Here is a 25,747-nt window from a genome sequence, read left to right on the forward strand (position 1 = left end):
TTTTATATGCCGCTGAAATGTTATTTTTCTTTGTTGGCTGTATGTATAGGTACTTATATTGCACACCGCTTTTTCTTCTTTATCAGAGCACTGACTTTGATTTTTAGAAACTTTATTTACAAGTAACAGCTGCTGATTTAACCAATGCTTATTGTACTGTATTTCAATGTGAACATTCTAAAATGCACACCGTAGGGTTGACCTGTTTGTATCAGCCTCTGTCAGAACGTGGCTTCACATTACACACAGTCTCATATCCTTTTTACTGCATAAAGCATTTCTGATATTTTTTTGTAACACAATACTGATGTATTTCATTTCAAGTATTTAATTACTTACAGAAAATTTTCATCCTAGAACCATACACAGGCACAACTCATTTTCAATGGGGTTTGTTTTCTGCACAGTGCAACATGTATAAATACCTTTCTGTTTTATTTTTTCAGGATTGGATTTGTGTTTGTTGTTAATTCTGATGAAAACCGTGAAACTAATGAAGATGTGGGAGCTGCTTTGTGGCGTGCTTTTAACTACATAGTTGATGAATCTGACTCAACACATGCTTTTGCTTCCTTGATAAGTGTATGTATTGATGACATTGATCATATAAAATCATTTTCAGAATATAGTTGTAATTTCCCTTCTTTTACTCATATACACAACTGCCAGGTGTACAGCATATCAAATTGGGGTGATCTATCTGTTTTCTGTTTAAATCTGTGACCAAGTCTCCTGTGCAACTTTTGCTGATGCAAACATGACCCCTGTAATTTCATTACCTTCTAATGCATGTATCCCAATATGAATTTATAATGCTGCCATTAATACTTCATCCTGGTTATATGGTTATATACTAGACTGGAGAAAATCATTATGAAAAAAATACAGAGGGTAACTTGGCCATATAACATGTCCAAAATACAGCTTTATTAACCACTTCAGCCCCGGACCATTTTGCTAGCCAAAGACCAGACCACTTTTTGCGATTTGGTACTGCGTCGCTTTAACTGACAATTGCGCGGTCGTGCGACGTGGCTCCCAAACAAAATTTACGTCCTTTTTTTCCCACAAATAGAGCTTTCTTTTGGTGGTATTTGATCACCCCTGCGGTTTTTATTTTTTGTGCTATAAACAAAAATAGAGCGACAATTTTGAAAAAACGCATTATTTTTTACTTTTTGTTATAATAAATATCCCCCAAAAATATATATATAAAAAAAATTTCCCTCAGTTTAGGCCAATACGTATTCTTCTACATATTTTTGGTAAAAAAAAAAAAAGCAATTTATTGATTTACGCAAAAGTTATAGCGTTTACAAAATAAGGGATAGTTTTATGGCATTTTTATAACAACATTTTTTACTAGTAATGGCGGCGATCAGCGATTTTTATTGTGACTGCCACATTATGGCGGACACATCGGACATTTTTGACACATTTTTGGGACCATTCATTGTCATTTATACAGCAATTACTGCTATATAAATGCAGTGATTCCTGTGTAAATGACACTGGCAGTGAAGGGATTAACCAGTGGGTGGCATTGTAGGGATTAAATGTTCCTAGGGGTGTGTTACTAACTAGTGGGGGCTGGGCTTTCATTTAGTGAACACTGATCTCTGCTCCAATCACATGGAGCAGAGATCAGCGTCACTAGTTGCTAGGCAGAATGGGGAGATGCTGTTTACAACGGCATCTCTCCGTTCAGCCGCCCCGTGAGACGATTGCGGGTATGCCCGCGGCGATCGAGTCCGCGGGACCCGCGACCGGACTCACGGGGGGTCCCGACCAGCAGCGCGCTCACGATGGCAGGGCGGCATTAAAGATTGGACGTACCTGTACGCCAATATGCCTGCCCGTGCCATTCTGCCGACGTACATAGGCGTGCGCTGGTCGGGAACTGGTTAAAGAGGAGTTTCCATTTGAAAAAAAAAAAAATTAAGTCAGCAGCTACAAATACTGCAGCTGCTGACTTTTAATAATCGTACACTTACCTGTTCTAGGGTCCAGCGATGTGGGGGGTTGAAGCTTCACTTGCCCCCCCCCCCCCTCTGCTCTACAACTGTGGGCACTCGGCTGTGGTTTCACACCTGGGCACCCACTGTGCATTTGGCACCACGCGCAGTGTTTGGCCTCGCAGTCATCTGGGACCTGTCACGTGTCCCAGATGACTGATAGGAGGGAGGGGGTAGAGCTGAGCCCTTTCTGCACCGAGGGGAAGTGATGACACCAGCCCAGGCACTGAAGGAGGCAGACTACGAGGGACCTCCTAGCAACAGGCATTTAGAGGCAAGTTAAAAAAAAAATTCCAAATGTTTTTTTTTTTTAGGGATTGTAATAATTTATTTTTGTGTGCAACACCACTTTAAATGTAGTACTTTATTATTTTTATGGAAAGGGAGTGGATTCCATTTTTTTTTTTTTTTTAGTAAAGTTACTTTTTTGTAATATGCATAGCTCCCAAATTTACAGGGAACCTAGGAGAATGTATTTGTTTTCGGCAGCACAAATGCTCAAAAGGAAAACATTCAGACTTCTATTAAATTAAGAATATGGGGTTGTGGCAAATATAGAGGGTATTTTCCATTACAGTACTGAAAATCTGACAAGACCCTTAAACAAAAGGGTTACGTGTCTGTATGTGTGTTTGGTTTTTTGTTTTGCTTTGGGGTTTTTTTGCGGTCTTTTGTGCGTCTTTTCTGTCCTGGAGAAATGACCGTAAATTGGAGGAAATCTCTCTGTGAGGTACAATCTTCCCTAGACAGTTGTCCCCAAACCAGTTTCTCCATTCCAATATTTCCCATCACCTTCTCTGCAGGTGGCAATGGTTACTGGAACAAATGGGCTGAATCTCTCCATCGAAGACACAGATAGCAATAAAACCTTGACTGGGTGTTTTTAACCCTTCCACGAAACAAAAGGAAAGTTTTATCTTAATTGTACAGTATTCATATACCATGGATTATGGGTATGTACCAGGTGATTGGACACTGGAAAAGCTTTAGCGTACACTCCCCCTGGGCACCTCCATTATTCTTCATACAACCCCTCATTGTCTTCTAATGCCAATATAGAAGTGATGCATCTGGATCGGCACAACTTTGGTAAAACCTTGGGAGCTGTACTCAAACCCCATGCTGTGGGGACGGTCTTTAATGTTGCTTCGAGTCAGCAGCAGGGTGCTACACAGGTTCAGGGCTGTGGTCCATTGGTATAAAACTTTGTCCTTGAAGACCCCTTCAGGGGTATGCCCACTATGACAGCTGAAGCCTGGACATTATGTACAGTCCAGGAAGACAGGGTCACCCCGCATCTTTAACCATTACTGTAAAGATGCGGCTATGCTTGGAATGTGTTCACCTCGCACTGTAAACCTTTCAAACTTTGTGCTAAAACTCAGAGCTTAGTTTCAGGTGGATCACCAGGTGTTACATCACACCAATGGTCACACACTTTAATGTCTAGAACCCCTATAAAATACTCAGGTGCTTCCTCCCACCCTTTTTACCATGAGAATATGTTACAGGATGGCCTATACCTGGGTTAATTTGTACTCCTTCCAGACTTGCTTACCCTTTATTCCTCTCCCTATTTGGTGGGTACCCAACTGGAGAATACCCTCACTTCTAGCTATGGTGGAGACCTGGTGAAAGGGAGCCAATGCAAAATCGCAGGTGAACATCTGCTCTGCCGAAGGCCTGCACAACACTTTACCTCAGAGTGATGATGCTTCCCTTGCACCAGAGCACGATGTGGCTCTAATGCTGATCTCTGCATCCTATTCTAGCTCTATTTCAGGCATGCAATAAGCGGCCTGTTTGACAAAAGTAAAAAGAAACACAAGGGGGTGCTAACTAATTTGCAGTATCAATGAGCATTTTAATAGTATAAAAAAGCCAAATGCAAACTAACAGGAACAAATATAAAAACAAGCTTATCTGTAGCCATGTATAATGTGCTGGAAGGCAATCCGCCCAGAGGAACTGGATATAGCATGCCGACTGCCAAATGCAGTTCCTTCTGGGTAGGGATGAGCTCATGCGTGTTCACATGGACCAGGTGCAGAGTCCGCCAGGGAGTCGGCACAGCACTGCGCTAATCACAGGCAGTGAGACATTGCCCAATCTCTGCAATGGGCAATGTCTCACTGCCTGTGATTAGCACAGCACTGCGCCGACTTCCTAGCGGGCTCTGCATGTGGTCCATGCAAACGTGCCTGAGCTCATCCCTACTCCTGGGCGAATTGCCTTCCAGCAAACTATACATGGTGGCAGATCAGCTTATTTTTGTACCTTTTTGTTTGCATTTGGCTTTTTAATACTATTAAAAATACTCCTTGATACTTCACTGTTTGCACCCCCTTGTGTTTGTTTTTTGTGTTTCCAAAGATCTGTTGCTGTCTCAGGTAGGGATGACTAGTAGAGTGTAATATTTACCCATCCTCCAAGATCCCATGAACTCTATATGTTGCATAAGTGGACTTTATCTTATTTCAGAGTTCTACTAATGGTCTGTTACTAATGTTTTTGTTTTTCATTCTCCATTGATAATCTTTTATTATATATTTGGGGGGGGGGGGGGGGGTGTCTTATGTGGATAGCTTGTTGTGCCATAATAATACCAGTTTGTTTTGCTTGACTAAAGCAATATTCTTTGCATCTATGTCACAAATCATCTGTATTTTGATGCCCAAAGGGGCATGGTGAGATGGAAAAGAATCAAGCTGCACAATGGCATGACTTTTGCAGACAGAGGAAATTGGATTTTCAATGTCAGCAAGCATGTTATGTAAACCTCCCTTTCCAATATGATGGCTGTCTGCAGAAGAAAAGTCTTTTGCAACTTCTTCCAGTACTGCTTCAGAATCCTGATGGCACCAAGCCTCTGTAGCCTAGCTGTATCAGGCAACCACCTGGTCTTCTGTTTATTTTTTTCAAGGTTTTACCAGGTGGCCGTCCAGTCCTCTGCAGATGCAGCTTTTTGGTTCTCACGGTGGCACTCTGAAGTTAGGCCTTCTGACCTTGTTGTTTGGGCCTGTTGGCACAGTTTTGCTTGATTGTTGCCCACCATTCTTATTCATTTCCTGGGGACATCCTATGATGTATGTATACTCTGCCCATTTCTTCTACTGTACAATTAGTATTAGTATTTGAGACATTTTTCACTTGCTTTTAAATTTCTTGGAGTACGGTTCAGGACACAGGCCGCCCTCCTTTTGATTGCTTTGTTTACTTTGCGTGGTTCGCTAGAAAACTTAGGGCTGACTGAGTAGAATAGGGTTATAGGGAAGGAGCCTGGGGGCATGTCTTCTAAAGTTTTGCTTGTGTCAAATCAACTGAAAGTACACGGCTATAACCCATGGTTTGTGACTGCTGCACCTTTGTCCTGTACTATGCTCCATAATAAGGTATTTACAGGGATGTCAAAAGGGCTCTTTTTTTTTTTTTTTTTTTTTGCTTTTAATACACGGTAAGGGGGCCACTCTATTGAATTTAGAGCTGTGACATGACAGCCACACTTTTGGCTTCACTGGCACTGTAGGAGTCTAGTAGTTCCTAATACAGACAAACTGGACGGGTGGCACTAAGATAAAATATAAAATAATGTGCACTTGGGTAAATAAAATATATAAACATAAAAGAACTGAAAAATTGCGCATTCTATTCTGTGATGCATGTAAAAAATCATGGTCCTAGCATTTTTCCTGGTATGCCTGAATGGCTAGTTAGGTGGACCATTTTTAGGAGGTAGTTTACAATGAAATTGAAAAATAATTGATCAAAAAGTCAGCATTTTGGAGGTTATCAATGCTTGATGATCTATGACGGGCAAAAAATTACATGCTAGCACTATTATGAATACAACCAGGGCTGTCTTTAAGGCAGGGCAAAAGGGGCAGCTGCCCTGGGCCCTGCCATTGTTGTGGGGCCCAAAGCAGCTGCCTCATACTTGCCAACTATACCAGTTTACATTCCCTTGTCCATTGAGGTTTTAGTCCTGTGCTGTGTCCTGATAGCTCAGTGTGAAGTGCTGCTACTAATTGTGTACAGACTCACCTGCAGACCCTGTGTTTACATGTAAATAACTGGCATTTATGTAAATAGCAGTGACATGCATATGTAAATAGCTGAGGCCAATGGCATTGATATGTAAATAAAGGCAGCATTCATATGTATATCATGCCCCCCTGCAGTGAGGAGATGATGTGCTGTAACCTCTAGCAAACAGTGAGCAGTATTACTGTACAGTAATCTCTAGCAGCCAATCAACAAGCAGAAATCATGTGCAACTAATCAGTGAGCCTTAAGGAGTGCTATAACCTATAGCAACCAGTCAGTAAGCAGTAATGATATGCTGTAACCTCTGGCAACCAATCGCAATCGCTGCCTGATCTGATGCAGTAAACTGATTTTAAGTCTAGCTGCTATTTATTGTATGTCTCAGAGAAGGTGGAGAGCGAAATTGCATGGGAGGAGGGGGCCCTAAGAAAATTTATGCCAAGGGCCCAATCAATATTAAAGACGACCCTGAATACAACATAACCTTAGCATCAGGTGGGCAAGTCTGGGCCACGGATTAAAGTGTGCATAATGATTTCACATATTCAAACTGAACTTGAATTGCAGTTTTTAACTGCCTGATATGTATATTGCCTGTTCTAATTAAGTCAAGCTTGTGTGTTTCATACAGATTGCTAACATGAAATGAACCCTGTCCTCCATAGTTCTTGTCATAGCTGGCATTTGAGCAGAGACTGTCAAAATTACATAAGATGGTAAAAACTGACCTGACTTTACCATCTTATTTCAATTTATAATCACATATGTAATCCTTTTTACTGCATAGTTTTTTCACTTAGAAACTGAACTCTGAAATAATTTTTGTGGCGCAAGCTTAAAGTACCTATATGTTGAGTATATGTTGTTCAATAATGTAGCATTTTTTTTATTTTAAAGGTTGTACTCTATTTTTTTTTTTTGCAGATGTACAATAAACTTAATGGGGGAGGAGTCCTTACTGTTGAAATTGTGAAGTCTGTCCTGAAATACGAGTTTCCTCATGTTGAATTGGAGAGTGTTCTTGGCTCAGACTCTGAATATAATCGCAAATTAAAGGTAAATGACTACACAGACTGATGTTTAGTTCTCCATTCGAGGTGTAATGGTGGGCATACATCCTTTTTTTAAATAAGACATCTCTTCCAATAAGAATAATCCAATATACAGTCCAACTTATTTGATTGATATGCCATAAACAGGGAAGTGCATTTTGATCGATAATTGGGATACAATCATAACGTATGATCATAAGGTATTGAACACAGAATCTCAGTACCGCCGATTGATGCAAAACAACCAATACTGTGTGATTGACTCAGTTTTGTTAAAATAATAAACTGCATGAAGAAGTAAACAATGTTAAAAACAATGGGGGTTATTTACGAAAAGCAAATCCACTTTGCACTACAAGTGCAAAACTACAAGTGCAAAGTGCACTTGAAAGTGCACTTATAAGTGTAGATACGAGGGGGACATACAGGAAAATAAAAAGCAGCATTTTAGCTTGCACATGATTGGATGATAAAATCAGCAGAGCTTCCCCTCATTTCAGATGTCCCCCTCAGATTTACAGCAACTGCACTTCCAAGTGCACTTTCAGTGCCTTTTGTAAATAACCCCCACTGTGTACTATAGTAAATTTTGTACTGAAAATAAGCCATTCATTATACTTTTTTTTTTTTTTTCCTTCCATGATGAGGGACCTGTGTAACTGGCATTACCACATTTTGTAGGTTTGAGTGCTAAGTTCTACACTTGTTTTACACATTTTGTGACTTGTAGCTGTTCTGCATCTTTAATGAAGTGACAAGACAAAGTTGGTTTCATTAATGTTTCATTAAACCTCAAAAATATCTGTGTGCAGCTTCAGGCCTTTTTTGACACTTTTTTTTTTTACATGTATTTACAAGTATTTTTTGCTGGAAAATTCGTTAGAATCCCCAAACATTATATATATATATATATATATATATATATATATATATATATATATATATATATATATATATATATATATATATATATATATATATTTTTTTTTTTTTTAAAGCTGAGGCCCTAGAGAATAAATTGGTGGGCTTCGCAATTTTTTCAGAAAAAATCCACTGTTTTTCAATTTTAATGCAAAAAACAAAACAATTATAGCCTGTTTTATTTTACTAAAAAAATAAAATAAAAAAAATGTTTATTCCGAGTAAATAGATACCAAACCTGTCACGCTTTAAAATTTGTGCATGCCCGTGCAATGGCAACAAACAATGTAAATTTTACTATCCATAGGCGATGCTTTAAAAAGTCTTTACAGGTTATCACTTTACAGGTTATCATATTTACGGAGGAGGTCTAGTGCTAGAATTAATGCCTATAATCTGACGTTCACGGTAATAACTCACAGGAGTGGGGTGATCGCTGTTTGTATGCATGCAGGACCGACGCTTGCTAGCGTGGGGGCACTTTACTTTTTTTATTTTATTATTATTATTATTTTTTCATTTTACACCATTACAATAAAATAGGATTTTTTAGGTACCGTAAAAATCCATTTCTCTGAGTTCATTGACGGACACAGTCTTGTTTATTCAGGGTAGGGTTATATCATCTCCACAGGAGTAGCACTAGGCAGAAAAAAAAACCCTAGCTACGCCCATGGGCTGTCCTCCGTCAATATATAACCCCCTCCCTGCTCTAGGTATTCAGTTTAGTAGCAGCCAGTAATAGAAGTATCAAAAAACTCCATAGAGGGTGTGGGTGCTGTGTCTTTCAATGAACTCAGAGAAATGGATTTTATGGTAAGTACAGTAAGTAAAAAATCCTATTTTCTCATTCATTCATTGACAGATACAGCCTTCATTCAGAACAGTAGGGACGTCCAAAAGCAGAGCTGAACATGAGAGGTGGGACAGCGAAAAATCCCAAGGTCAATACAAAAGCCAACCAGGTAACAGGAGCTTCACACAGAACAAGCTGGAACCCAACCTGAATGATACCCCTTCAAGAGGGATTAGACCCTCTTAGCAGCCTGCAAAATGCTTGCAGCCAAAAAAGGCACCCGCAGATGCCAACCCATCCACTTCGTAGAACTTGTGAAAAATGCACCACGAATGCCTGAAGACAGAAGTCCCAGGACACACTAGATGCCCAAGAATGCACTGTAACAGGGAAAGTAGGAACCCAATTCCTGACAGAATAGCCCAGAGTCATTATCTGTCCGATCCACCCAGAAGAAGGTCGCAGAAGAAGCAGACCGCCCCTTTCTTGGCCTGTCCATGAGTACAGAGAGTCTGACCTCCAAAAGACTCAGTGGCTGGCAAATACAACTGAATCCCCCAAACCACATCCCGGGCAGATAAGGCAAATTCCTAGGGATGCGTTGCCAGGGACACAAGAAAGGAAAGACAATGTCCTTGTGCAAATGGAAACCCAGGGACGGAACTATAGAAAAGGAGCGAAGCACCGCCTAAACCTGGGTAAGGTGAACAAGAAGATGACGCCAGCCTTTTCGACATCCTGTGAGCAGAGGTGAAAGCCACCAAGAGGCCACCTTCCCGAGTAAGCAGTGGACTCTCCCGATGTTTTGAATGAGGGAGAGAGAGCGGCTACTGGAGAACCGAAAACACCAAGTTCAGATCCCACAGCAGTAGAAAAAAACGCATCGGTGGAAACAGACATCTAACCCCTTGAATAAAGGTGCGCACCAGGGAGCGTGAGACCAGGGGATGCTGAAGACCACCCAGGCTGACACCTGGCCCTCGATGGTACTCTAAGCGCATTTTTGCTAAACCCCCCCCCCGTAAATGGGGATCGGAATTGGTGCCACCTAGAAAGAACAAGGATGAATTCACGGTGTTTCACACCAGGATATATCTGCTCTCCACACCTGGAGGTTAAAACCTTCTAAAAGATGGACTGCCTAGCCATCAACAGTGTCGGAACTGCCGCACCTGACTCAACACAGCCAGGCTGTTAAAACCAGTGACTCTAAGGCAGGATGGAAGAATGGCCCTGGGACTATAGATCCTTCCTGAGAGGCAGATGACTAGGAACGCCGGGGACCAGGCGCTCCCAGTCAGAGTACCCAGACCGACTGGACCTATCCGGGGATAATACAATGACCGGAACCCCCGCAGCCGTGATCCTGCGTAAAAGCCACAACAGAAGCTGGAGATCAGGAAAGGCATAGGGAAGCGTCACTGGCCCCATGGGCCACCAGAGCTGCCAGAGCAACCCGTGACCTTACCAGAAACCTTGGTACCGTCCAGTTGAACCAGGACACCAAGAGAACTACCTCATAAGTGTCCCAGCAGGAACCAACCCAAAGAAACACGGCCTGGTGAAGGGCCCATCCGTGGTCCAACCCTCGCCAACTGAGGTATCCACCTGTCAGCATTCCACCCCTGGAATGCATACACTGGAAAAGGGCCGGACAAAAGTTCTGCCCACCAGGGAACACTGGCAACAGCCAGGGCCGCCACAGCCTATTTGACCCACCCTGGTGAAGGGCATAAGTCATCGTGGTTGCCTTGTCCGACTAGAACCATACATGGTTTCCTAACTTAGCCGAATCCGATTGTCCCCAGACCTCGGGCATTTGTCTCATGCCAGGATCTCCCCAAAGGGAGCTTGTATGGAACTTCGCTTAAAAAAGGTAGAAACTCTCAGACCCCACACGCAGGTCCACAGAGGGTCTACCTGCCGGACAGAAAAATAAAAAAACGCAGTATGCAACTTCTGGAGTTTGTCCAAGAGAAGAAAACATGCTGGCCAGAACTGAAGCACAAGCTTCGAAAATCCTACGTTCTGGAAGGGCCCAAGCAGACTTCAGATAGTATAGACGCCTACTGAAATCAATCAAGGTCTGTATAGAAACTACATTGCCCCTCAGGTAGCCGAGGAGCGGCAGAAGAAGATCGTCCAGGCAACCAGGACCACAAACCCCCACAGATTCAACCACGCCCGATCCGGGGGCCAACACCTTGCGAATATCCGAGGAGTGATGGCCAGACTATGCATTTATTATGCACCGCACCCACAGCAAAACGGAGGAAGTGCTGGAGTCGGGCACATAACGGAATGCGTAAACAAGCATTAAAAGCACCTTCAAAGGTCCCCATGATGAAGGGGTGCTACATGCTAACGGATTCCATCCTGACCTTTTGTACCCACACAAGGCAGGTCAGGGCCTTAAACTGTTCCCGATACGGTGAACCGTGACAACCACATTCTGCAGCAATGGAGCTTGCACATCCCCCCACGGAGAAAAGCAAGTGGTCCGGCAGTAGACGCTCATTGGAAGTATTGACATCCAGGTTAGCCCCCAAAATACCTGTCTAAGCACCACTGAGGAGACCTTGGAAACTCGGCAACCAGGGGAACTACGGCCAAGAGGCCTAGCTGACATACTAGACCAGGGGTGTCCAAACTACGGCCCTCCAGCTGTTGCAGAACTACACATTTCATGAGGCATTGTAAAACTCTGACATTCAAAGACATGACTAGGCATGATGGGGATTGTAGTTCCTGAACAACTGGAGGGCCGTAGTTTGGACACCCCTGACCTAGACCATAGGTCCAGCAATGCAGCAAAGGCAGGGGAATTCCCAAACGGGTACCTCACAGCCAGCGTTTTTTTTTTTAGAAATACAAAAGCACTCTAGACCCCCCCCCCCCATTCTTCAAGGACAATATTGTCAAGATAAAAAGGAAAAGGGAACTCTTTTGCCGCGCAAGACGGCTTATGAGATATCGGCTCTCCGCCGCAGCCATCGTTGAATCCCCTATTTTGAAAGGTTTCTGCACAGATGAAATAAGTGCGATAACCAGCACTTTTTCGTGCCCTACTGCAGTCGTCCTCACTCCTTGACAAGATAGGGAGCGTTGCTACCACCCCGCAAGGCCACATCCTCAGAGCCAGATAGGAGACAGGGGAGGAGAGGGCAGGGGTGCCATATACTAGGCTATATGCCTAAGCGCTACCCCAAAAAACACAGGGGTAGGGGGCCACAAACTGGAACCCCCCTGCGGTCCACATATGGGATGTCGACCGAGGCCCCTCACAGAAGGGACAGACCAAGGCCCCTTTACAGGGGACACAAAACAGAGCCCTTAACAGGGGACGCAGACCGAGGGCCCCGCACAAGGGGCACAGACAGGGGGCCCCTCACAGGGGTCAAAAACCAGGGCCCCTATAGGGGGCAAAAACCAGGGCCCCTCGCAGGGGGCGCAAACCGGGTCCCCTCACGGGGCAAATAACTGGCCCCACACAGGGGGGCGCAAATACCAGGACCCCTCATAGAAGGGACATACCGGGGCCTCACGGGCAACCGGACGGTGGGACCGGACTGCCCGACCAGTCAGCCGGTCGGTAGGCCACGGCCTAAACTTTTGGACCTCCAAGCAGGTAGTCCGAAAAGCTACGGCCTAAATGTTTGGCCGCCGGAAGTACTGTAGACTGCAAAGCCATGGCCTAAATTTTCAGCCGCCGCCCCCCCAGCTGGTAGGCCGCAAAGCTGCGCCCTAAATTACAGCAACCACTCGCCTCCCAGGCCCAAACCTTGATGCCCCCCCAATAATAACCCGAAGGTGTAAAAGGGAAACCGTGTCCCAAAGCCCCTAGGCGGGAGCCTGGACCTCACCTGGGATGGGAGGGGGGATGGAGAAGAACAACGAAGGGACCGACCACCCCAGGGAGTACCCGTGCCCCACATCACTCCGGGGAAGGAGAGGAGGGGACCCCTTACTTTCCTTTTCCAGCTAAAAGCGTGGTTAACGCTCCCAGACAGATCCTCCTCACCACCGAAGTGGGGGAGCTGTCGACCATGGGGAACGCTGCAACACAGGCCAAGACCCGGTCGTATATCCTTAACCACTTTCAGACCAGACCACTTTTTGCGATTCGGCACTGCGTCGCTTTAACAGACAATTGCGCGGTCGTGTGACGTGGCTCCCAAACAAAATTGACGTCCTTTTTTTCCCACAAATAGAGCTTTCTTTTGGTGGTATTTGAACACCCCTGCGTTTTTTTTTTTTTTTTTTTTTGCGCTATAAACAAAAATAGAGCGACAATTTTGAAAAAAACGCATTATTTTTTACTTTTTGTTATAATAAATATCCCCCAAAAATATATAAAAAAAAAATAAAAAATTTTCCCTCAGTTTAGGCCGATACGTATTCTTCTACATATTTTTGGTAAAAAAATCGCAATAAGCGATTATTGATTGGTTTGCGCAAAAGTTATAGCGTTTACAAAATAGGGATAGTTTTATGGCATTTTTATTATAATTTTTTTTTTTTTTTTTTTTTTTACTAGTAATGGCGGCGATCAGCGATTTTTATTGCGACTGCGACATGGCGGACACATCGGACATTTTTGACACCTTTTTGGGACCATTGTCAGTTATACAGCAATCATTGCTATATAAATGCAGTGATTCCTGTGTAAATGACACTGGCAGTCAAGGGGTTAACCAGTGGGTGGCAGTGTAGGGGTTAAGTGTTCCTAGGGGTGTGTTACTAACTGTGGGGGGTTGGGCTTTCATTTAGTGAACACTGATCTCTGCTCCAATCACATGGAGCAGAGATCAGCATCACTAGTTGCTAGGCAGAATGGAGAAATGCTGTTTACAATGGCACTTCTCCATTCAGCCATCCTGTAAGACGATCGCGGGTATGCCTGCGGCGATCGAGTCCACGGGACCCGCGACCGGTCTCACGGGGGTCCTGACCAGCACGCAAGCGCGCCGCCGGCGGCACACTCGCGATGGCAGGGCGGCATTGAAGATTGGACGTACCTGTACGCCAATATGCCTGCCCGTGCCATTCTGCCGACGTACATCGCCGTGCGCTGGTCGGGAACCGGTTAATATTTTAATTCTGTTTTATTGCCGAAATTGGCCATCAGTTTTTCTGATTTCTACACATTTATTTGTGTGTGTGTATGTATATACAGTAGAAGTGAGTACACCCCTCACATTTTTGTAAATATTTAATTATATATATCTTTTCTTGTGACAACACTGAAGAAATGATACTTTGATACAATGTAAAGTAGTGAGCGTACAGCTTGTATAACAGTGTAAATTTGCTTTCCCCTCAAAATATCTCAACGCACAACCATTAATGTCTAAACCGCTGGCAACAAAAGTGAGTACACCCCTATGTGAAAATGTCCAAATTGGGCCCAAAGTGTTAATATTTTGTGTGGCTGCCATTATTTTTCAGCACTGCCTTAACCCTCTTGGGCATAGAGTTCACCAGAGCTTCACAAGATGCCACTAGAGTCCTCTTTCACACCTCTATGATATCATTGAGCTGGTGGATGTTGACCTTGCGCTCTGCCACCTTCCGTTTGAGGATGCCCCACAGATGCTCAATAGGGTTTAGGTCTGGAGACATGCTTGGTCAGTCCATCACCTTTACCCTCAGCTTCTTTAGCAAGGCAGTGGTTGTCTTGAAAGTGTGTTTGGGGTCGTTATCATGTTGGAATACTGCCCTGCGGCCCAGTTTCCGAAGGGAGGGGATCATGTTCTGCTTCAGTAAGTCACAGTACATGTTGGCATTTATGGTTCCCTCAATGAACTGTTGCTGCCCAGTGCTGGCAGCACTCATGCAGCCCCAGACCATGACACTCCCACCAACATGCTTGACTGTAGGCAGGACACACTTGTCTTTGTACTACTCACCTGGTTGCCTCCACACACGCTTGACATCATCTGAACCAAATAAGTTTATCTTGGTCTCATCAGACCAGAGGATGGTTCCAGTTATCCATGTCCTTAGTCTGCTTGTCTTCAGGAAACCGTATGTGCAGAGAGAGGAACAGTGTTTACTATGAGGGGGCAGTGTGTACATACAGGCTCCCTCATTTGCCCCCTCTGAATTTCATTGCCGGCTCTGAATGCAGAGGAGATGTCATGTGGAGAAAGGGGCAGGGTCTGCTCCTTTCCTCTCCTGCCCCTCTCCTTGCACACACTGCTCCCCCCCACCCCATAAACCCGTCACCTGTATGCCATCACATGACTAGTGGTCCCCTATTTGATGGCAATAAAGTCATGTGTTTAATAAAAAATAAACACTTAGAGACACATAAAAAAAAATGGTTGAGCCCTTCAATCCCTACAAACCCACATATGTATGCATGCATGTATACATACAAAAAAAAAAACGTGTTGGGGCGCCTACATACAAAACAGCGATTTGCACTACACATGGTACATATCACTGTGCACACCAGAGTGAAATCGATAATTCATTTTAGCACCAGAGCTCTTGGGTAATTATAAATGTTCTGTAGGGACTTTTAAAGCATTGCAAAAATATAGGGTATTGAAGATTTTTAACTTTTTCACAGGCGCACACAATTTGAATGCTTGACATGTTGGGTATCCATTAACTTGGTGCAACTAAATCTTTTTATGTTTTAACAAAAATTATAACTACCACAAGTTTGCTTTCAGAAAATATATCATGTACGGGGGTTTTAAGTACAGTATTGACATATAACACACACTTTTTCCCCCCTGAAAATAGAGAGTAACCAGAGTGCCTGCATGTTATACGCCAATATTTTATTTATTTTTTCTTATCAATGAGGGATGTGGATCAGGTGGTCTGCCCCATTTGCCACACAGGCAGGGTGTCAGGACGGCTGCCCCACCTCTCCTGGCCCTGGGACAGCACTGCCAGCCTAATGTTGAGAAAACATTACTGCCAGCCCTTTCTCATTCACCGCGCCTCCTGTGTCACACTCAATGTAAATCGAAGCCCCTAAATACCTCAATTAATGACGTTCTTTTTGGCCGCTCTCCTCATCTCGCTCTGCCTCCTCTTCGAGTGTAGCTTTTAATTGGAGGAGGAGAGCAGTCACATGACCGGGTCCACGGAAGTGCAGCATTAATTGAGGTATTTAGAAGCTTTGATTTACAATGAGAGTGACACAGGGGGAGTGGTGTATGAGAAGGGGCTGGTTTGAGAGTTTGCATACAGAAAGGGACCTAATATTAAGAGCAAGGTGGCACCAAGTAAACTTAAAGAGAAACCTCCTCCCCCTGGTAGCTCTATTCCCACTTTTCTAGCTATCTCGGGTATGTACCAATGCCGCAAACCATTATGCAAAACCTGTCAGTTTGTGAGACATGGCCAGAAGGATTTTGTTGTAAAAGGAAAAACATACCCTATCAAAGGTTTTCACACATGCTCCACTGACCATGTGGTATACTGTCTAACATGTCCCTGCAGCCTGTTTTATGTAGGGAGAACCATTAGGCTGCTTCGCAAGCGTTTTGCCGAGTATCACCATTTCATCTCCGGTGGATTGGATAATCAGTGTTCCTAGGCATTTCATATTACTACTAATACTTCCTAGGCAGTAAATATTTTCTCTTTGCCCCTTTATTCCCTTTCTTCCTTTTCCCCTCCCTTTTTTCCCCTCCCCCTTGAGTCTTATATATATGCCTAGTCTTAAGAATAATTGAAGACTGTGTAAAAATATTGATTCTCATTTTCATTTTATGTTTATTTTTATTTTTAAATGTCGCTCATTGGTTGTTGTTCTGTATGAAATCATACATGTTTTTTGTTTGGATAGGGATTTTGTTTCTGTTACTCCTCATGTCCTATACCTTTATATTGCGATAACGCTCCATTTACATATTCCCCGCCCCTAAGGTCCGCCCATTTAGTATAAATTAGTCCCATACACATACAGTAAGCAGGTTAATAAAGGAACCAATGAGATGTTCCGAAATGCATCCCTCTTTGATGACTACTTCCTGTTTGCGGTCCACGCTGGTTGCTGGTTATTGTCTCCTGCAGCTGACGTCACTTCTTGGATCTGCGTTTCTCGTGTTTTGAGACTGTGATTGCGGGCTGGCCAGTCAGTTCTCTTGGTTCTCCCTGCTGGTTTTCCCGTTGGTATCCCTGGGAGCCCCTGCTACTGGACACACAGCCTAAAGAACTTGTATATGCCAGTGACCACTGCCTTCATGCCGGACCACCTACATGGATATTAAGGATATGCTCTGCCAGTCTACATATCTTGTATGTGTTTTTAACCCTTTTTGGGCAAATTAAACAGCTTTTAATTATACACTTAGAGGCACCTTTTCTTTGTTTTTCTGTTTCCTATTCAGAGATTCCTTCTCTCCATAAGTGCAGCCCTAAGTGGGGAAGATACGTTGTTATAGACTTTCTGGTTCATAAAGACCTCTGTTTTTGCTTGGTCCTAAAGTTCAGAGTGCCCTTACAAACTGTGTCTGGCTGGTATGAGAAGGAGCTGGCAGTGATGTTTTCTCAACTTCAGAGTATGCTGGCAGTGCTGTTCCAGGAGGCTGGGAGTGCAGCCCCCTTTATAATGAAAGGGGGCTGTGTAATGTGCAGTGGGCTGTCCTGTGAAACTTCCCTCTTAAAGTTAGGGTGTTATACACATGTGCGTGTTATACGCCGATAAATATGGAAATCTTCAGGCCTAATTATTTTTTAATCATGTAAACAAAAATGAAAAAAAAACAACTTAAGTGGTTAAGAACTCCAGCTGGTGAATGTAAAAATGTATGAAGAACTGATGTAAACTGAACTGAACTGAACACTCATGTAAGCTGATGTAAACTGAATCATTTTTTTCTTGACTGAACGGATGATGCCTATTACGCAAAATCCCCTTCTCTGAGTTTGACGACGGACACAGCACCCACCCCTCTATTTAAGTTTTTCTTTATCTTCTTACATTTCTTTCTAACATGCTTGTCTATAGCAGAGAGGTGGTTTATACCAGCTAGGATTGCCTATAGGCGGTGCTGTGTTATTTTCTGCCAAGTGTCCTACTCCTGTAGGTGATGCTATAAAACCCTATGGTCAAGAACAGAAGAGCTAGGTCAGTCAGTGAACTCAGTAGACAGGGATTTTACGGTGAATAACAAAAAAATCCAACAGCGCCAATGGGCTGTGCGCAGCCACAGGAGGAGAAAGAACTCCTGCAGTGACATCTGCAGACTGCATCACCTGTCATGCTTAGTCCACCCCCTGATCTCTCAGAAAAGTGCTGAACAAGTAAATTGTGTCACTTGACTGCAGAATTAGGCCCCTTTCACACGGAACGAGCAGGCCATCCATTGACTCCTATGGGGAGACAGATGTCAGCGAAGATGTGTCTGCTGCCATCCAATCCGCTAAACTCAGAGGTATGGCGATAGGTTCGCCATCCGTCTGTGGCAGATCGGTTCGGATGAGATCTGATGAAAGTGGACGAAAGCAATCTCCTGATCTCTCCATAAGAATCAGCGGTGCTCTGACAGGCTCCTCCCCACTCAGTGAGCAGAGACGGACCTTGCCCGCTAGCTCAGCAGAGATCAACGGAGAGATCTCCTGCTGAGCTGGCGGACTCTGCTGAGCAGATCCACCTCATATGAATGAGGCCTTAAGCAGTAGGGAAAAGGTAATTAACGTATTTATCTGCATATAATACGCACTTTTTTCCCCTTTAAAATCGGGGGAAAATCGTGGGTGCCGTTTCAAAGCGTCTCTGCCATTCTTGGCAGCTTTCGCCTATTTTTGGCCGCACTTGCCTGTTCTCGGCTATTTTTGTCTATTTTCGGCCAATCCCAGCCAAAAATAGCCGAAAGCCGCTGAGAGCTACCGAACGCCGCCGAGATACACAGGACATTCGTTCTGTATCTCGGCAGCGCCATTTTTAAATGGCAAAGACACTGATAAGGCTGCAAATGACTGACAAGGCTGCATTAATGGGCATTTAAATGTAAGTTTTTTTCCTTAAACTTCCCTCCTAAAAGTTTTTTTCTTTTAAATTCCCACCTAAACTTGGGGTGTGTGTTATATGCCGATAAATACGGTAATCTACATGTTACAATGTGATCTGTAGACTATTGATTTTATTGTCCTCTTCCTCGGTAAAAAAAATAAATAAGTAAAATAGAGCTATCCGGTTTAATGCCACTTTAAAGTGAGCTTTATAGAGGGACAGCTATTAACACATCATTGTTGTCCTCTGTGGTAGGGCTGATCTATGTATTAAAAGTCTTGTTTACATAACCCCTACAGTGCTTTATGCAATAACATCCATATTTGTGAGCATACCAAGATTTGGAACTATATTCACATTACTTAGTCCCCTAGGCTTCAACTGGTGCTCATCTCTGCTTAGTCATCAGCAGTCAAATAGTGACTCTTTATGATTAGGCCCCAGTAGGTGGCAAAATGCATCAGAGGGAAGGTCCATGTGGAGTTTCCCTTGCCGCTTTTGCATACCTCCAAACTTTTTGGCATTGGAATGAGAGACGCCTATTGGCAAATGTATGCATGCATAACCCCCCCCCCCCCTCCTTAAAGGAGAATTATACAAAAAATGTTTAGTTAAACCCACAAGTGCTTTTTTTTTTAATCCCTACTAATCCTTTATAGTGGCTTTTTAAATTTACAAATGCAGCAATTTAGAAATTGGATGAAATGTTTAGCAAAGGAAAACACATTTTTGTAGCTAAAAAGTAAATTTTTTATACAACTATATAGATCAGACAAAATGAGAGACAAATGAGGAGGGATAGAGGGAGCAATGCTTTTGTAATAAAGCTACACATGCGGAAGAGGAAGCAATATATGGCTGTACATTTATTTCTTAGCAGTCAATGGTGAATCGTACTTCTTTCATGTCAGTCAACAAAGATCTATTTTCACACATTTTTCAACCTTTTCAGTGTATACTGTGTGGTAATATTCCTGTGGTCGAGATCTTATGAAACTATGCAGATGTGCAGGTTTAAGAATTTGGGCTGATGAATAGGAGTGGAATAAGGCTGTACTTTGGAAGAAGGCCTTGAGAACAGTGACTATACTGTATAGTACGACAATAATTAAAAAAATTGTTGAAAACTTGTATATATACAGTTTATGAAATTCTTTTTCAAACAATAAAAATATCACTTCTCCAAAGAGAAACAAAATGCCTGCAATTTATTTCTGAAATTATTTGGCTGTGCATCAATAACTCTGACTGCAGCTGCTGACAAGTTCCTTATAAAGTACAGATATGCTTAGGTTTTTACTTTCTTTAGCTATGAAAGTAAACCTACTTGGTTATGTTAAGTCACAAAAATTACAAATCTGAGCCTGGCAATTCTAATAATAAGATAAATGGCACAAGTTAGAGATTAGTCTTTTATTCTTCCGCCTGTGGCATTTGAAGAGGGGTCTGGAGTGGGAGGTGGCGTCTAATTTATGATTTTGTACTACAAGCAAACTGTTGGTTGGGGAAACATTAGTTAGGCATATTAAAGCATGTTTTAGATGTATTTGATGGAGTTTCATTATTGTTTCCCAGCTGTTAATTGCCTCATCAGGATGCAAAGCAGTTCATCAGAGAAATGCCTACAAAACAGGAACATTAATAATAAGTTTGTTTTATCACTGTTTCTGTGTATTTTATGGATAATCTAGAGGAGATTGCTGTTCTACAAACTTCTTCAAAAGTCACATGCATGACTAGTCACATGGGTAATTAATAGACAGCCTGACTCTTTGAGGTGTCAAACTTTTCTGTATATAAAGCAAAAATATATAATTCATTCATTATTGAAGCATTGAATGCTCACATGGCTTTGGGATTTAAAGATTAGTCTGCTTGTTGATATGTAAGGCGAAATCGACAGTCTCTGCCCCTAATGTAAGGACTGACCCAAACTGCCAAGCTCCCCTCACTTGATTCTCACTTTAATGTTAATTTCTGGTGCAGTGCTTTCAGAGTGTGTGTGTGTACTCTGTGGTGCCTTTTAAAGCATGAATGTTAAACTTCAGATCAATTTCTGTGCAGCCAAGTGATCCCTAGTGCATACTAATCACAGTGCCTGGTCCACCTTTCAACCAAGATTTAAGTTCCACATATCTTGACACTAAGTTCTACCCCCATCAGTCAGCCTATTATTCAAACATCAAGTGTGCTGGTAGCTGAGCCTCTTGCATATGACCATTGTGTAGACATTTGTACATTGGCTTTGGAATACAGGGCCCTCTGTATTGTATAAATAGGATCCATTGACTTCCTGGGCATTCGTACTGCAAATGTATTTGAAGATTAGCAAGTGTACTTGCAGGTGCAACAAGGTGTCAATTGAATTCCTATGTTCACTTTAAAGAGAATGCTGCAGGAAGAGAGTGACATCCTGATATGGTTTTATAATGACTATTAGGAGAGACCATGCTGGGAACTTCTGTAGAGAGATATTTAATATTTAGCCCTCAGGAAATAAAGGAATCTAGATGATTACTTCCAAATAAATTATTACCTATTTAATATATCTCCATAGCATTAATGATTTAATATTCTGATCTACGGTTTATAAATGCTTTCTTGAAGCACATCCTAAGTGTGCTTAGGATAGACATGCTTAACTGCTAACACAGCTAAAGCGGTGTGTGTCCATTCCATTAGATACTTTAAGTGTTGTGGTATACCCTAAACACCTGATGTTCATATCTTCACTTCAGATCAACAAGTTGAGCTCTGGTACGTTACCTCTCACACTTTTCTCTAGGTCCCTGATGACTGACTTAAGGGTGTTGTGAGGTAATGTATACTCAACCTCACCCCTTCCAAAGATTTTCCAGCTTGCAGGAAAACAGTTTTAAACAGCAGATTGGGAATGAACATCAATGGGACAAGTTAACTCACAAATTAAAATATAATTTGAATGAAAAAACTGTTAAATTTTTTTTTTACAAAAAATATATTACAAAACGGCCAACTACCAACAATAAAATAAACAGGATTAAAAGTGAAACGTTTATTAGCACAGTTCACCTGGTCTTTCATGCACAATAATTGGTTTGCAGAGTACTCCACCCTGATGTATTGTAGTCACTAGCTCTCATGAATGACTTGGTATTCCTCCTTTGTTTTGATGCAGGCAAGATCTACAGATGCTAATAGCAACTTTTTGTCGACACTCTGGAGAGATGATCCATTAATGCAAAATATCTAGATATATAGTTTTCAAGTTGATAGGATTTTACAATCTGTTAAACAATTTATTATATATTATAATAAAATTACAATTTGATAGACACCAAAGACAATATTAACTGGATGCATATAATGGTTAGGGGATTTATTATGTTCTATTCTGCCTGCTGGACATTGTAACATAGGCATAGTTGGTCTATCGTCTTATGCCGGCCATACACGGTTCGAATTTCGAAAGCATTTTCTTTCGAAAATCGTATCTAAGAATTTTCGTATGAATTTCGCACCATTAGTGGGCTGCAGCAACAGCCGATTTTCGTGCGGAAATAAAATTTGAGGAATCGGACATGTTGGAAATTTTTAGAAAAACGAACGATTTTCTAATCAATGATGGGAGAATCGTGCGAGAAAAGTAATAAGAAAAGAAAATGTACGGAGATAAAAGAAAATGTACGGAGATAAAAGAAAATGTACGGAGAGAAAAGAAGATTCCCAGCCAAGAAAATTATTTTCTGTAGCAAGACGAGTTGAAATTGAAGGCTTGGTCGGCCGAATTTCGAAAATCAATGGTGGAATCATCGGATCACAAAAAAAACAAATTTTCTGATTTTGAAAAGAAAATTAGTTCGAAATTCGACCGTGTATGGCCTGCATTATACATCACATTTTATGATTTAACTATCTGTCTGCCTATACAAATTATGAAATAGAATGAGGGATGGGTTTTGGTAGTTAAAAAAGAATGTGCATTTGCCTCTAGGTAGGGCTGCATTAAGAGTCTTTGGCTTTATGGAGGTTTAAGGAGACTGTTTACAACCGGGCTCATTACCAGACTTGTGTAGAGATGTATGCATTCCACTTACTGTAAGTTGTTCTCTTTTTGGATCAGTGTGTCTTACAGTGATACTAAAGTCTCATTTTTTAAAATTAAAAAATAACAAACATACTTACCTGCTCTTTGTAGTAGTTTTGCACAGAACAGCCAAGATCCTCCTCATCTCTGGTCCCTCGCTGGTGCTCCTTGTCCCACCTCCTACTGAGGGCCCCCACAGCAAGCAGCTTGTTATGGGGGCATCCCAGCCAAGCCACTGTTCTGTGTGCCCATTCAGACACAGAACCATGGTTCGGGCCCACCCCCTCTCACTCTCCTCACTGGCTTTGACAGCAGCACGAGCACGGGCTCAGGTGAGTATTAGGGGGGCTGCTGCACACAGAAGGTTTTTTTATCTTAATGCATAGAATGCATTTAGATACAAATCCTTTTGACTTAACCACACTTTAAGCTGGTAATTTTTATTTCTGAATGCGTACCTTCTCTCTGCCTAACTCAGACATGAGTTTTAGGTTCGACCATCCCTGTAGTTGACTTCTGCATTTGAGGGAAAATTATGGTGTTTAACAATGTTTACAATATGACGGCCTCATTTTTCCACACTGTTTATATGCGTCAGACCTCATTGTTACAGATCTCCTCACTGACTAAAAGTGAGCTCATAGTGACATCTAAAGGTATGCGACATTTATTCTAAGCATAGGCTTCCTTTCATCTCTCCTTCACATTAAGGGTAGAGGAAACAACATTTTTTTGTGTTTTTCTACGGAGGAATAGCTTTCTGATAGTGTTGTCAAGATGCTAATAACTTGTTAAGCTGTAGATGCAGCAAAGCTTGCACTGTTCAGACATTTAATGGTCATGTCTTATCATATTAGTGTAGTTCATGTCACAGTCATATTAACTCTGCCTCAGACTGTTTATGCTTCTGATTTAAACAGGCAGGAGCAACCTTTTATAAGAAGAGTGGCCTGGGTCCGTTGCCTCAAGCACTGTTTAATGGTGTACCCTTTAACACTGAAGAAATGGATGTGGAGGAGATGGAGACAACTATTCTGCAGAGGATCATAGAAGCCACAGGCTTCTTTCAGAGGACTGTGTTCATGGTAAGCATATCATCCACAAAGCAAATGAGACAGATATGCCATTCTAATATTTAGTTAAAGCTTTGTTTACATGATGGGCTAGCTGTCATTTGCTTCAAACATAGTTTTCAGAGGTTATTCCTTTACATTCTGTTTATTTTGTGTTTATGATATACAGTAGAAGGCAATAAAAAATAATTTTAGTATTTGCTGCTAAAGATGTGACCTGACACTACCAGCAATAGCCTGCCCCCATCCCTTAATATATTGGTACAGAAAGGAGGCGAGGTAATGGACTTTGCGTGAGGCATGTCATTGGATGATGATGCCTGCAATGTATAAATATAGATATGAGATTTATATAAGTTGATGTCACAATCGTATAATATAATCCATAATTGTAAGTAACGTAAAGTATCAATAAAACGTAATAATAATGATATGGTATTATCAAATAAAATTGACATATCATTTCTAATAATAAGGTATTTAATACAAGAAATCGATAAACATGATTGGTACGAGAAATTCATGATTAGTAATACAGATAATCAGATAAACATAATTGGCAGGATCAATACATGATTTACTCATGCATCCACTGTACAAACAAATATATAATAAAAATTGAGCATTAAAAATCCATAATTTGAACAGACTTGTCTTGGCAACCATGATTGGAAACTCTACGCGTTTCATGGCTTACAGCCACTCATCAGGAGTAAGATGCATAATATACTAAAAAGGTGGATACATGGAATAACTATTGTATGGTACCCTCTAGGGGGGAAAGCATACCAAAAACAAACGACTACATAGTTACTTACAAGACAGCTCATAGGCTTTACCTAGCCTCTCAATTTGAATGATAGGTGACCTTGGATCAGATGTCTCCCCTGGGGTTGAGGCAGGAGACCCCCCCCCCAAAAGAAAAGGGATCGGGGAAAAGCCAAAGGACATGCCAGACTGACATGACACAGTCCCTAGTTAGGATATGTGTACACTGAACATACACCTCATCCTACAAAAAGTGTGTAAAAACATGCATGAGCGAATAGAACCAAAAATCAAATAAAAATGAAACATAAGTGAGTGGATGGGGCTGGTGTATGTGTTTTGTGAACAATCTATGTGTTCCCACAAAGGGAATGCTATTTGAATCTATACAGGTAATACGTGTGGGTGTAGCCCACGAGTATAGAGCAATATGTGCGTGAATAAAAAATTTAAATTGGGTAAGTAAATAAGTGTTGCTGACAACCCCATATGAGAATGCACAGATAATCAAATGCTCAAATAACGTGTATAGGTGCGAAGTATAAAATGACCCCAAATTACCTGGATAATGTGAGAAAAATGTGAATGAGTGGAGTTCCTGCCTGGTGCTGGGAGCATGTGGAATGATCGGCTGACTAGCCCTGGCCAATATACCACCAGTCCAGGGAGGGTCCCTGCCAACGTCTTGCCTAAACATCAGTCGGCAAGGAAGAGGTGGGAGGAGGGAGCAGCCCACCTGCAGAGCAATTACCCACAGTGGATGCCCATTCACCTTGGCTGTGGCATTGGATGGAAAAAGACCGTTCAACGGCCCCACGAGCGTGGCATGTCTGCATGGCACCGATGTACTGAGGTCAGTGCCCCTCCACATTGCAGGACGGTGATGAGGAGGGGGAGAGAACTGAAGCGCATAGTTACCCCTGAAGTGATAGACACAGAAATCCAAACTTACCACCCACGGGCTAGATTATTAACTGGCAGATTGTGGGGGGATATATAAGAAAGGAGAACAGGGCCGAGAAGGTCTGTA

General features: G+C 42.3%; 1 protein-coding gene across 3 annotated transcripts in view; it reads left to right on the forward strand.

Annotated features, from left to right (window-relative positions):
* The window catches only part of UGGT2 (UDP-glucose glycoprotein glucosyltransferase 2), a 672,069-nt gene that overhangs the window by 262,435 nt on the left and 383,887 nt on the right, over positions 1–25,747 (forward strand). For all 3 annotated transcript variants that reach the window (XM_077483028.1, XM_077483030.1, XM_077483029.1), the window contains exons 15-17: positions 447–582; positions 6,984–7,115; positions 23,797–23,961. In XM_077483028.1, coding sequence (XP_077339154.1) covers positions 447–582; positions 6,984–7,115; positions 23,797–23,961 — 433 coding nt within the window. The remainder of the gene's footprint in view (positions 1–446; positions 583–6,983; positions 7,116–23,796; positions 23,962–25,747) is intronic.

This window comes from Lithobates pipiens, unplaced genomic scaffold (genome assembly GCF_037356315.1).
Source record: "Lithobates pipiens isolate NorthernLeopardFrog02 unplaced genomic scaffold, aLitPip1_a1.2 Scaffold_16, whole genome shotgun sequence".
NCBI classification, from domain to species: Eukaryota; Metazoa; Chordata; class Amphibia; order Anura; family Ranidae; genus Lithobates; species Lithobates pipiens.